The 13,350-nt window shown below is 37.2% G+C and overlaps 1 protein-coding gene and 1 long non-coding RNA gene across 4 annotated transcripts in view; both read left to right on the forward strand.

The window, feature by feature from the left end:
• LOC126969748 (uncharacterized) overlaps positions 1-13,350 on the forward strand; it is a 304,380-nt gene that overhangs the window by 236,623 nt on the left and 54,407 nt on the right. The window lies entirely within an intron of this gene.
• LOC126969719 (carboxypeptidase D) overlaps positions 2,914-13,350 on the forward strand; it is a 52,465-nt gene continuing 42,028 nt past the window's right edge. For 2 of the 3 annotated variants that reach the window (XM_050815269.1, XM_050815270.1), the window contains exons 1-5: positions 2,917-3,727; positions 5,951-6,189; positions 7,809-7,984; positions 9,733-9,929; positions 12,290-12,402. In XM_050815269.1, the coding sequence (XP_050671226.1) occupies positions 3,284-3,727; positions 5,951-6,189; positions 7,809-7,984; positions 9,733-9,929; positions 12,290-12,402 (1,169 nt within the window). In that variant the 5' untranslated portion in view covers positions 2,917-3,283. Of the gene's footprint in view, positions 3,728-5,950; positions 6,190-7,808; positions 7,985-9,732; positions 9,930-12,289; positions 12,403-13,350 lie in introns of all 3 variants that reach the window. The other variant, XM_050815271.1, reaches the window with a different exon arrangement.

Here is a 13,350-nt window from a genome sequence, read left to right on the forward strand (position 1 = left end):
ATCCCGACCTCTCTCAAATTCATTATTCTGGATTTCATTTAGTTTGGAATATGTTGAAATATGTTTACTTTACCTGGAAAATTATCGTACAATGTAGTTCAGTAGTTATTTTTTCGAAATTATATTGTATATCATACACAAGTAATCTCGCCCTTTCGCACTTCTTCACTCGCACAGTTTCTGTCGGCGCAAGTAGTTTTCAACATTTTTTTTAACTTTTTGTTCTATGATGTACATGTATTATACATTACCTACTGAGAAGCTTATTTCAGTTCTATTTCATTGAAGGTTTTTTTGAACAGAAAACTTAAATACCTAATCTTGACATAGTATAAAAAATTAAATTCTTCGAATTTATGTCGTGAAATTCCTACCTTACTTAATATTTTGCTTCATATGGTATTTGGTTTGAGAATTTAACCAAACTATTATTATTAAATAAAATAAAATTAAATTTCGTATCGTTCTGTATATAACTAAATATAAAGTCTAGATACTGAACATCTATTCACAAAAGGGTTACGAATGTATGGTCACTAACGCGTGCAATATCTGTTCATCGTCAATTTCGTGGATGTCGTTCTGCAGCAATATCTCAAATTATTACTAAAAAGCATGTAAATTTCAGTTTGGTGAAAATAAAGAAGAAATAAAGTTGATTATATAACCATAAACACTTGTAAACAAAACCAAAAGTTTTCCTTGAAAATCCTCGTTTATTCCAAAATATAACTGTTTTTCAACTTTTGTCGAAAGAAAGGTCTGTGTAAAATAAAATAAAACTGCAAATCAAATAATTTGCACTTATTATAATACATTGTTTCATTAGCTTTCAGATAAATTCACTGAAATCATCGATCTCTAAGCAATCTTTTGCTACACTTAAAATAATACGCATAGATACGCGCTCGCGCGCGCGTTTAATTCGGGCGGAACATGTGCGATTTTCAACAATTATAGAGTCCGTAACATAAAAGAATGAAGATAGATGTTCACAGCACAACACACGCTTATGTGCTCAAACTGAGAATTGAGATACAGACATTTCGACGGAATAAACATTGAAAACAATGTCTAAAATCAGTTTTTAGCCGCCTTTACACATATACGCTCTTTATCGCGTGGATCAGCTCCCGCGCGGGAAAGAGTTCGTGAGTAAAGATAGAAAGGTGAACGAGAATGGACGTACGCGCCGCCTGCTCGCGCCCACATAACATTATTACTCTAACGAGGACTTATAGTTCAAACTATAATTATTATAAAATGGATGACTTGACCTATTTTACTTTTAAAATCACAGCTAGGGATATGAATGATGAGAAAAAAATTTTTTTTGATAAGAAATGAAATTCCTTTTGTTACTCCGAAGTAATATACCGTGTATATTGTCTGTCCTCTATTCTATTCTGAACGTAAAAGCAGCTACATAGTATTTCTTAAGTTTTGGAGGGCTGCAGTCCTCTGCTCTTGCGTTGACGGGCCGTTCTGGGAAGATGTATGTAGGAGGGGCGTTTTTGGTTGTTAGATTTCATCCGTACCTACATACACCAAGGCAATAAGGTAAGGTATTTTGCGAATTGTATTTTGGTCTACCACAATCTTTCTTTGTTGTTGTGAGGATGGTTTCATAGCTCTGATATATTAGTCTTTCTAATTCTCTTTTTGTTGTTCGTCTTTTCTTCAGGATTGGTATCTGATCTCTGGTGATTTTCAGTTTTGACATACAGGTAGATACGTATTTTGTTAACCGTTTTGCGTTTTCTTTTCTTTTAATTCTACTTCAAAATAGGGATTTTGAAGAATAATTGAGCGGTCGTATTCGTTCCATTTCTTCTTTCATTCTTAGTTATAGCTGTGTGCTAACTACTACCCAGAGAACGCATATGTTTAAATGCGTTCACTGCTATTTCTTTTTTTCTATCACATCCTTTCGGAAGTCTTATTATCCAAGAAGTAGCAATACATAGTAGGGAGTTTTCTCGAGATGTTTTTATTATAAAGCAACTAAATTTTAAGATAAGTCGGGCTATATAGAATTCTTAATTGAACTAAAATATTTTGCCAGATTGTTCCTGCCTAAAATTATAGACAAAATACTAACCAATGACTTTGAAAACAGGAACCTACTACGTACATTGCGTAGGACAGTGCAGGCGAGAGTGGGGCCAGGAAAGGATCTCGGAGATGCGTGATGGTTGGACGGAGAAACACTGAGACCCTACACTAAGTTATAAATGTTAATTTATAAATAATGAAATATTCTTTGCTTATGTAAAGATTATAGAAAGATAATACCATATATTACAACATGTGTGAACAAAACTCGGTTTGTAACGTCACGTATGTCGTCGTAAAATGTTCGTTCGGACAGTCAGCATCATGTAGGATTTAGGATCAAAGTAAATATCTAGACGTGACAACAACGCCGTGCGTGAATGAGATCACAGTATACAAAAATTCTTAGGAATAAAATAGAATAAGCAATACAAGTTCATTGCAATCAACACGTTGGTTGTGTTCGTAATTTTTATTTGTTGATTTTGTATGATTAAAACTAAGGTAATTGATTGATGCTTATAACTGATCTTAAGAATCATTGTAAGACGTTATATTTTAGGCTGCGAAAGCCGTAGGTGAACGGAAATCAGAAGAATCAAGAAACCATTCATACACAAGTACAGTTTTTAGTTAAAATTGCTAAAGATAATTGTAGAATAAGAGCAGTAGCATACAAAATAAAAATTCCGAAACATTAATTGAAATAATGTGTAAATTTTATGTTATCACAAATTAGTATGTAGAAAGTTCATTGTACGGAACAAAAGCCAAATTGTTTGTTCCTTTATGGTGTACGCGCCTGTCAAATCTAGTTGATACTACTACCCTAGCATTTGTCAAATCACAAATCGTCAACGTCAGCTGTTACTTGTGTACCTTCATGTGAATTGTGAAACAATCGTGTGATTATTCATTCAATAAAGAGTACCTAATAATTGTAAGAGTTCACCTGGTGTGAACTGTGAAATAGTCTTCACTATTCAGCAATCAGAGAAATCAGTAATTACTTAAAACCAAGAGGACTGTGTTCAAACAATATAATATTTACATTTTAGTCTAACGAGTTGCTTAATGATCGGGTGTGGAGCAGTTTTTAAGTTTTTGAATAAATTGAAATATTTCTAGTATCACAACATTAATTATAAAACAATGCTGTGTGTGTTTAGCGGCTTCTTGTTGTTTTGAATTATTGTGTTTCGAAACGAATATCTGTTTCGTGGCAAACATGACGTCTTATACATTCCTATTTTTTGTGTTTACACTTTTAATATATGACTGTGTCGCACGTTCTATTGAAGACAACGATGAAACTTTCGTCCTTAATCCATCCTATGCAAAGTACAATGACTTGGTCAAATTATTCGATAAACTACAGTCTTCCTACACAGATCTCGCAAAAGTATATTCAATTGGAAAGTCCGTGGAAGGGCGTCAACTTTTAGTGATACAGATTACTAAAGGGGTTAAGGAAATACATCCTGACAGACCTTCCTTTAAATATGTCGCAAATATGCATGGAGACGAGTCAGTTGGTCGTGAATTGGTCATATACTTAGCCCAGTATCTTTTGCTTAACTATGGCAAAGATGAAAGAATAACCAAATTAGTGAATAGTACCGATATTCATATAATGCCTTCATTAAACCCTGATGGATTTGAAGTCAGTAAGGTATGTATTATAATTTATTCTATTTAGTCAAATAGGTACAATGAATGTTTATATAAGGAAATGGTTGTGCAGAGAGGATGTGGAATAGATTTCCGAGGGAATGTCATGTATTAAGCAGGTCCAACTAGCTAGGAAAACATTCCACATTTAGTTTGGAAATGCACTAAAAAGAAGCAGGTACAAAAGTTTAAAACAGATGAGTGTGTATGGTGTTGATTTCAGGGAAAGAAGCCAGATGGCATGTGTAAATCTATATTCCCAAACCAATATTTGCCTGCCCCTCTCACTAAATCATTATCATTTCCTTTTTAAAATATATATATATGTAGCTGAAATGTCTTTGACCTGATATCTACAGTTTTATCGCTAACCTTTTGCAATGCACTATTTGTGTTTTGGTTCAAGATATCAGTTATTATATATTTATAAGCTCAAGATAGGAATTTCTATAAGTACTGTATATTAACCTTCCTCAGTTGTTGAGGTCATTTTGACTTTAACAAATTTTTAGATTTTAGACATTCAATAATAGCACCACAATAATTGGCCAAAACCAAGACAACATCCACCTCACTAAAATTGTATTTTTATTGTAAGAAATATGATTAAATTTTCACATATTAAATGTAATTTTTAGCAGCATACTAGATGAATCTAGGGATTCTGACTGCTTGGAGTTTCAAATTTTCAACAAAGTACTACGGTTACAACCCTTATGGTTTTCAAGTAGATAGGGCTAGAAGACTACCCTTAAAATTACTAAGATGGCAACAATAAATATCTTCTCTAGCAAACACAAGTACCTGGCATAGAATCATGTTTAATGTAGTGCCTGGGGTTTGTTAAATCCGCTGTGTTGTTTAGTTGATATATCTGCGTTTCTGTTAGGAATAACTGGTAGATAATGTTCAAGTTGGTGTGCACTCCCCCGATGTTGAAAGAGTTCACATTAAGCTTTGTGGGGGATGCTGCCAAGTTGTTGCCTTGATAGGCCTCTGCAATAAGCGGTGCTCTGCCCTCACCCAAATATGATGGCGGGCCCGGGAGTGATTCATCAACTTTGGCAGATTTGATCTTCCTGGAGTACATCACTTTAAAGATAGTGATCATATACTGGAGAGATGGGTGCTAGTTTTTCGTAACTTACATTTAGTGAAACATATCAATTTGTCATGCGAATGTGGTGTTATTCCGGTTGCGTCTGGACCATTTATGATATTGTCACTGAGAAGACTATTTTGAGGATAATAAAGGCAAAATATTTTCCCTTATATATTATAGATATTTTGAATATACACAGACGTCGTCACTAACTATGGTCCTGATGGGAAAGCTCATGGTCGCTCAGAGGGAAATTGAGGGGGCTATGCTTGGAGATTCCCTGCGTGATCGAATCACAAATGATTAGGGGATCCGTAGGAGAACCAAAGTCACTGACATAGCCCAAATGATTTCGAAACTGAAGTGGCAGTGGGCAGGGCACATAGTTCGACAGACATTCGGCCGGTGGGGCAGAAAACTCCTCGAATGGCGACCACTTAATGGAAGACGCAGTATTGGTGGCTCCCTACAAGACGGACCGACGATCTACGGTCCAGAACGCCAGAATACATTGGATGAGTATTGAGGGCAGCGTAGGACCGATCGTCAGTAGACGTCTTCCTGCTCATGATGTTTTTTTTTATGACATAGGAGGACAAACGAGCGTACGGGTCACCTGGTGTTAAGTGATCACCGCCGCCCACATTCTCTTGCAACACCAGAGGAATCACAAGAGCGTTGCCGGCCTTTAAGGAAGGTGTACGCACTTTTTTTGAAGGTACCCATGTCGTATTGTCCCGGAAACACCGCACAAGGAAGCTCATTCCATAGCTTTGTAGTACGAGGGAGAAAGCTCCTTGAAAACCGCACTGTGGAGGACCGCCACACATCCAGATGGTGGAGATGAAATCCTAACTTGTGGCGTGTCGTGCGAAGGTGGAATTCGGCGGCAGGAATCAGGTTAAACAGCTCTTCGGAACACTCCCCGTGATAAATGCGGTAGAAGACACACAATGAAGCGACGTCTCTACGCAACGCAACGATACGATATGATGATATAATCAGTGTCTAAAGCGGGCCACATTCTCAGCTCAATCTAAGCCTGGGTGCGGTCGCTCCACTCCTAATATGTAATATCATTATAAATAACAGTGTTCCTAGCATCTTTTTAAAACATTTCAGGAAGGATCATGTGAATCAGAATCAGAGTATAAAGGCCGGAACAATGCGAAAGGCGCGGATCTCAATCGCGACTTTCCGGACCAATTCGATAAGGGCAAGTCCAATGATGACGAGTACCTGTTCAGTGGTCGGCAACCGGAGACCGCGGCCTTGATGAGATGGGTGCTCAGCAAAGAGTTTATGCTGTCTGCTAATCTGCACGGCGGAGCTGTAGTGGCCAGCTATCCCTACGACTCGAGGTATTAATTTTGCCGCAAGTGGGTACGCCAAAACGGCACTTTCATAATTAAAATCCTTGAAAACTGCCACGATATAGTCATTGATTAATTTCGCCAGTTACGATCAATCTAGTTGTAGTCAAATAAATAAAAAACAATGATAAATGGTTAAAATAATAAATAAAACGTTTATTTTCTAGATTTCAGATAACTACGACCCATTGTTAGTAAATTTATTATCTAAATGTGTTAGTAATTATATATACGAAGTGACATATTTATTTTTATTATATGGCCAACATACGGACAGTCCCCGCTGTCGGCTATCGCCTTCAGATAACTGTTACTGCTGCCTCGTATTCGGCGGAGTAGACAAGTCGCTTTTTTGCGTAGAACGGCGCTAAAGCTATCGACTGCTACAAAAACGTGTCAGCTCCAACAGTGCTCTGAAGGCGTTGTTATACTGGACTCGCAGGGCGCTGTACGATTTTTTATTCTGCCGCCGAATTCCACCTTCGCACGCACGTCACAAATTAAGATATCATCCCCACCATCTAGATGAGTGCCGGTCCTCCACAGTGTACTTTTCAAGGAGCTTTCTTCCACGTACTAAAAAGCTGTGGAATGAGCTTCCTTGTGCGGTGTTTCCGGGACGATACGACACCTTCCTTAAAGGCCGGCAACACTCCTGTAATACCTCTGGTGTTGCAAGAGAATGTGGGCGGCGGTGATCTCTTAACACCACGTGACCCGAACGCTCGGTTGTCCTCCTATTCCTATTAAAAAAAGTGTGTCGCCCACAGGCTACTCGAGTAGAGCGATCTGCAGTACGGCTTAAAAAGAGTTCTTTTAACCGCCGTTGAGCAGCCCGCGAATCAGTGTGCTCGATTATTCGCTCGAACTCTTTAAGACAATATAAAAATTATTAATTTAGTGACATTAATTTAGTAAAATTATTTTATCTACACCAATGCTTTAAATCCTCTATTAAAGATTCTGAAACAGTTAGCTTATTGCCAACATTAAAACACCCACTGTTCTAATAACCATTACATAATCCAAAGGAGTGTTGTAATGTTGTACTGAATTTCATAACAACACTCGTGTTTTTTTTCGATCCCTTCATGCGCAAATAGTTTCAACAGACAGCCACATTCTTATTGCTCGATGCGTGGTATGTGTATGAATTTAAAAAAAAGAACATTTTCGTTTACGCGCGTTCCACACTACCAGAACGTCGCGCGCCGTTAAAAAAATAAGGTTATTCGAATCCCCGCCATTTTTTCTTGGATAATTTTATTGTTTTGTTTACAAAAATGTAAATTACTACTAAAATAAATAATTGTTTCATTAATACTTAGTTTATATGTATGTAATCTGTAATTAATGATATTAGGTTACTACTGGGACTGGTGTTTTAATGTTATCAGTAAGCTAACTGTTCCAGAATCTTTTAGAGGATTCATATTCTGGGTGTAGATAAAGTCTTGTATGCAACTGTTGATAACTAGGTATTAAAACACTCATGTGATACTATTATCACACTCGGCTTTGCCTCGAGTGATAAATCCACATTCGTGTTTTAATACCCCTTATTACACTACAGTTGCATAAATAACTATTAATATCTTCCTTTACAGTGCTTCTGCTTCTGACAACTGTTGCGTAGAGAGTCGCTCACCTGACAATGATTTGTTTAAACATTTGGCGTCGGTGTACGCGTCGCGGAACGAGGATATGAAGAAGGGAAACTCTTGTATGCCTGAGACGTTTAAGGATGGGATTATTAATGGCGCTTTCTGGTATTCCGTTAAAGGTAGTGTGTAATACTCACAAGCATTTACATCGTTAACTTACGGCCGTTCCCAATATACTATCTACAGATAGAGATAAATTACTACCTTTTACTGTCAGTAATTAACTGTCAATAGTCTGAAGCTGTCCCAATATACCCGATAAGTCATTCTTGTCGTCTTATATTGGGACGCGTGAATTGCATTTTCCATACAAACTTTATATCGCTGGTACGCTATACGTCGTCCCATTGACAGGCAGCGGACACGGATAAGGTGAGTTACCGTCGATAAGTCTATTGGGACAGAAAAGTCAACGATAGTTACGATTTTTATCTCAAGTAAGAGATAGACTGACTATTGGGAACGGCCGTTAGAGAGCATTTTAAAACAAACGATCAGAATTATTAACCTTGGGTGCCAGTTGTACGAGATCCCTGAAATTATTGAAAATGACATTTACAATTGTATAACAATATCCTAGAAATTTTGAAAATCAAATGTATAACGTAATTCAAAAGAATTGTTAAATGACGTCTAAGTGGTAAAGGTTCAACACAAATGACACAGGTAGAGAATGGAGTGACGGCTGTTAGGCTATTTAAATTATAAATCTGATAGTATTGAAATTTTATAATAAAAAAAGAAGCCCGCTGAGTTTCTTGCGCTCTTTCTTCTCAGGACTGAGGCGTTCATAGTGTTAACCATATCAATATCAAAACAGCAAATATCTGCAAGCGCAACTACTCTTTATTACGGTTAAGCAGGTAGAACTCTACAGTAGATCCCATAGATGGTGCCCCACCTGAAGAGTAAAACAAAACACCCGTCGAGATACCATCTCACAGTAACGCATGTGCACTCGACTGGGCTGAACGTGTACCGTCACATACTATTATCAGTCATGTACTCAGCTAATAAAAAATAAAACAGTTATTTTGAGTTGTGCACTATAGCAACTATTATATATGCTTTGACTATAGTGTCAACCGTTTCCCCCAACAACTCTGTCTTACATCCCTCTCTTTATACAACGGGAGAAATTTGGGCCGGTCGAGCGTGTTCAAATAGGCAACCGGCAGCACGCGACACAATGAAAGCCACTATGAAGCTTATCCGAACGCGACCGGCGATACGCTGCAGTATGAAAGGAGCCTTTTCCCGTGGGAGGCTCCCTTGCAGCGGATGCCGGCTAGATCATGGGTACCACAACGGTGCCTATTTCAGTAATGAAGCAGTAATGTGTAAACATTAGTGTGTTTCGGTCTGCAGGGCACCGTAGCTATTGTAATTACTGGGCACATGAGATTTGACATCTTATGTCTCAAGGTGACCAGCGCAGTTGTAGTGCCGCCCAGAATTTCCGGGTTTTTGAGCGGCACTGCATTGTAATAGGCAAAGCCTATTAATACCATCAGCCGAACGCCTTGATCGTATCGTCCCTTATTTTCATAAAAAAGGACCCTTAGTGTCACAAGGTAAAATATTTTGCACCGTTCCGGCTTTTTTTTGAAGTAGGCGACTTATACCGCAGTATATGAGACTTATACCGCAGTATACGACACTTATTCCGTAGTATACGAGACTGATACCGCAGTATACTCGTATGAGACTTATACCGTAGTATACGAGACTGATACCGCAGTATACTCGTATGAGACTTATACCGTAGTATACGAGACTTATACCTCAGTATACATGACTTATACCGCAGTATATCAGACTAACGCAAAATAATTAAAAGTTATAATTTTACCCCAATTAATTTCAGGTGGAATGCAAGACTTCAACTACTTATATTCGAATTGCTTCGAGGTAACATTCGAGTTGTCGTGCTGCAAGTATCCGTTCGCGAAGGAATTGCCCAGGTTCTGGAAGACTAACCGCGAAGCATTGATTGCATATATGGAACAAACCTATCAAGGAATCAGGGGATTCGTCGTTGATGAGAATGGTGATCCTGTCAAAGTAAGTTGAATTTTTAAACTATGACCAAGCGCTATATTATAGACATAAGCTGACTGCAGATTTGCAAGAAGGAAAAACCGTATTTTGGTGAGGCATTAACACAGTAAATATACATACTTATACAAATGATTTAACTTTTCTTTGAATGAGTCTCGTGCCAGATTTTGGCTAGACAACACGTCCTGAGGATGCCTCGTGTTGAGTCGAAACACGTGTCGAATTGTTGTAAAAACAAATATTGGCGGAATTAACACTAAAGAAAACTTAAATCATTTGTCTTAAAATAAATTATTAATTTAAATCATTTCCGCAAAGTACCGCGTAATTCAATTAATTTTCTAATATATATACAGTTTCTATGTGTTGCAATCTTAAAATAATTTTAAAAATCGTTTATCAGCCAAAGGTTAAATACCTAAGTACAAACCAAGAATATGCAAAATCTTTACAAATAGACATTTTGCTTGTGATTGTCTTTTTCGTACGTATACGTAATAACGTTTCCCGCGTTTATCTTCATGGCTGCGTGACATTCGGAAAATTACAGAATTATATATATTATATTATTGCGGATTTCCATGGGCGGTTGCCTCACCTCTCCCCATCCCGTGAGCCTCTTGCCCGTTTGCCCCGAAGGTATAACTGTATACCAAGTTTGTAAGGCCGTAAATGTATATTACAGGGGCAGCAAAGTGGTTCACCCCATGGAAAATAACATCCAAGTACTCATGGCCATCCAAGCTTGAAAGTGCCTGAGTGGTATCGGTTCGGGAATAGTACTGTATTCGACAGATGATTACAAAAGAGTTAGGTACGGAGCGCGCGGCTGGAAAATACCAGTGTGAGGCTCCTATGCTCAGGATGCTGTCTAGATTATGGATACCACAACGGCGCCTATGTCTGTCGTGAAGTAGTAATTTATTTATTAAGGCTCACCAACCCGATACATAATTTAACATATACGAATAAGATAAATATTAATAAGTGTTACTATTTACATATTATCTTAATTAAAAGTAGGTACAACGATAATGTGTAAGTATTATTGTGTTTCGGTCTGAAGGGCGCCGTAGCTAGTGAAATTATTGGGCAAATGAGACTTAACATCTTGTCTCAAGGTGACGAGCGGAGTAGTAGTGCTACTCAGAATTTTTGGGGCTTTTCAAGAATCCTGAGCGGCATTGAAATGGGCAGGGCGTATTAATTACCATCAACTGAACGTCCTGCACGTCACGTCTCTTATTTTCATAAAAAAATAGAAATGTATAAATATATTCACATTTTAAGGCCCCTCCAACAATTTCCAGGTTGTTCTTGACTTTGCTTTCTGAGTAAAGTTTTCTTATCTCACCCCTTACTGCCATAAATAAAATGCCAGAAACCAACGTTATAGTCCGGTCAATTTAGACCAAAAATTGAGAGTGAAATTACATAAATTCCCAACAAGCTGAAAATCAGTGAAATTGTTCAAAACATAATTATAAACAATGTTTAAAAGTTCCCCATCATTCCCGTGTATGGAAAAATAATAATATAAAATAAATAACTTTTTGAATCGTTATATCTCAGAAACGGTGGCTCGTAAGAAAAAAAGTATTGATACATATTTTATAGATAATTTTATTATCTACAATTTTTGTCCGAGCTACTTTTATGATATAACTTACCGTTTTGCTGAAAATCGCGAAAAACTCATTTTTTTGACCTTTGACCTTGAATAAAAAAAAAATCCATACACGGGAATGATGGGGAACTTTTAAACATTGTTTATAATTATGTTTTGAACAATTTCACTGATTTTTAGCTTGTTGGGGCTTTATGTAACTTCGAATGTCTAAATTGACCGGACTATTAACGTTATTTCCGAAATAAATAATAGTATGCGTGTGACATCTAATATATAATATGCACATAGAGTATTTGGACGTCTCGTGCCAGAGTTTGGCGAATCAACATGTCCTGAGGATGCCTCATGTAAAGGCTAAACACGTGCCGAATTGTTTAAAGACAAATATTGGCGGAATTAATACTAAAGAAAACTTAAAACATTTGGATAATGCACGTATTTCCAGAAGAACGTCCCAAACCACAATAATGACGAAATTCAGTTAAGAACACAAAATGGTCACGTGATTCATATTGACTGACAAAAAATGGCAGCCCTACTGTCACTCTTTAAATGACATCATGACTTAGTAGTCCAACCCACATGTTTGTACTATACTAATATTAATTAAACTTTAAACACGAATTCCCTAAAATGTGATCGTTGTGGCTTGGAACGTTTTTCAGGAACTACGTCCAATTATGGATTTCCGTAAAGTAACGCCTACTTCAACAAAAGTCTTTTTTCATTGCAGGGAGCTAGAGTGACAGTAGAAGGTATTAACCATGCAGTGAAGACAACTAGATATGGAGCATATTGGAGACTGGTGCTGCCTGGGGAGTACAACATTACCGTAGTCGCTGCGGGGTAAACCTCCACAATTATTACTGTCTCCTGACTTTGACTGACAATCCTCGCGAACAGTATTTTTTTATTTCCAATCCGGTGGTCGGCAAACTTATTAGCCAATTTATTTATTTATTTATTATAGACGCACCAACAAGCTATTCTAAACTAAACAAAAATAAGAAAAATATAAAACGAACATTATGAACAGAATAGGTTTCTTACAGGTATGTACAGCTCTGTTGTATTATTAAAGATAATGTTAGTACAAAAAACGCAAAGTACTTTAAATATTAATAAATGTTAAAGATACAAATTATTTCTTACGTTGAATATGAGTAAAACAAACAAACCATATAGCGAAAGAGCCAATTATGAACATTGCACAATTAAAAAAAAATTGGGAGCCACATTTGCTTGTATAGTAATTTTTTTTCACTAAATAAGTAGTACGCTAAATAAAACTAAATGTGCTTACATCTCCTTGGAAAGTATGTGTAAGTCAGGTTTGTATGTTAAGCATGATTCCAAGTTCTCATCAATACGACGACTTCTCAGTTTACACTTCATTTGAGCAAAGCTTTTTCAGCTGATGGTAAGAGTCAGTAAAATTATCATATCTTCCTTCCCCAAGTCATTCAAAGCAGACTCCAGCAGTCTCCAATAACTCCAATTCAATATAAAGACGTTCGAATTTAGAGCGCCATATCACCTTGTTTTTTGAATGCAGCAATTGTATTTCAAAGCTACTATTGCGCCGGAGCCGCTCTTGAAAAGCCAAAAAGCCAAATGCTCTGGAGCCGCACTTTGCCGATCACTGTTCTAGACATATAGACATACCACGTCGTATAACAACAAGCCGAAATATAGAACATGCGACAAATTGTAGCTCCCACAGCTATATCCAGAGGTGGGCGCTATAACACACAATACATTATATATTACAATATATTTTTCCAACAGTATAAC

This window comes from Leptidea sinapis, chromosome 19, assembly GCF_905404315.1.
Source record: "Leptidea sinapis chromosome 19, ilLepSina1.1, whole genome shotgun sequence".
Taxonomy (NCBI): Eukaryota; Metazoa; Arthropoda; class Insecta; order Lepidoptera; family Pieridae; genus Leptidea; species Leptidea sinapis.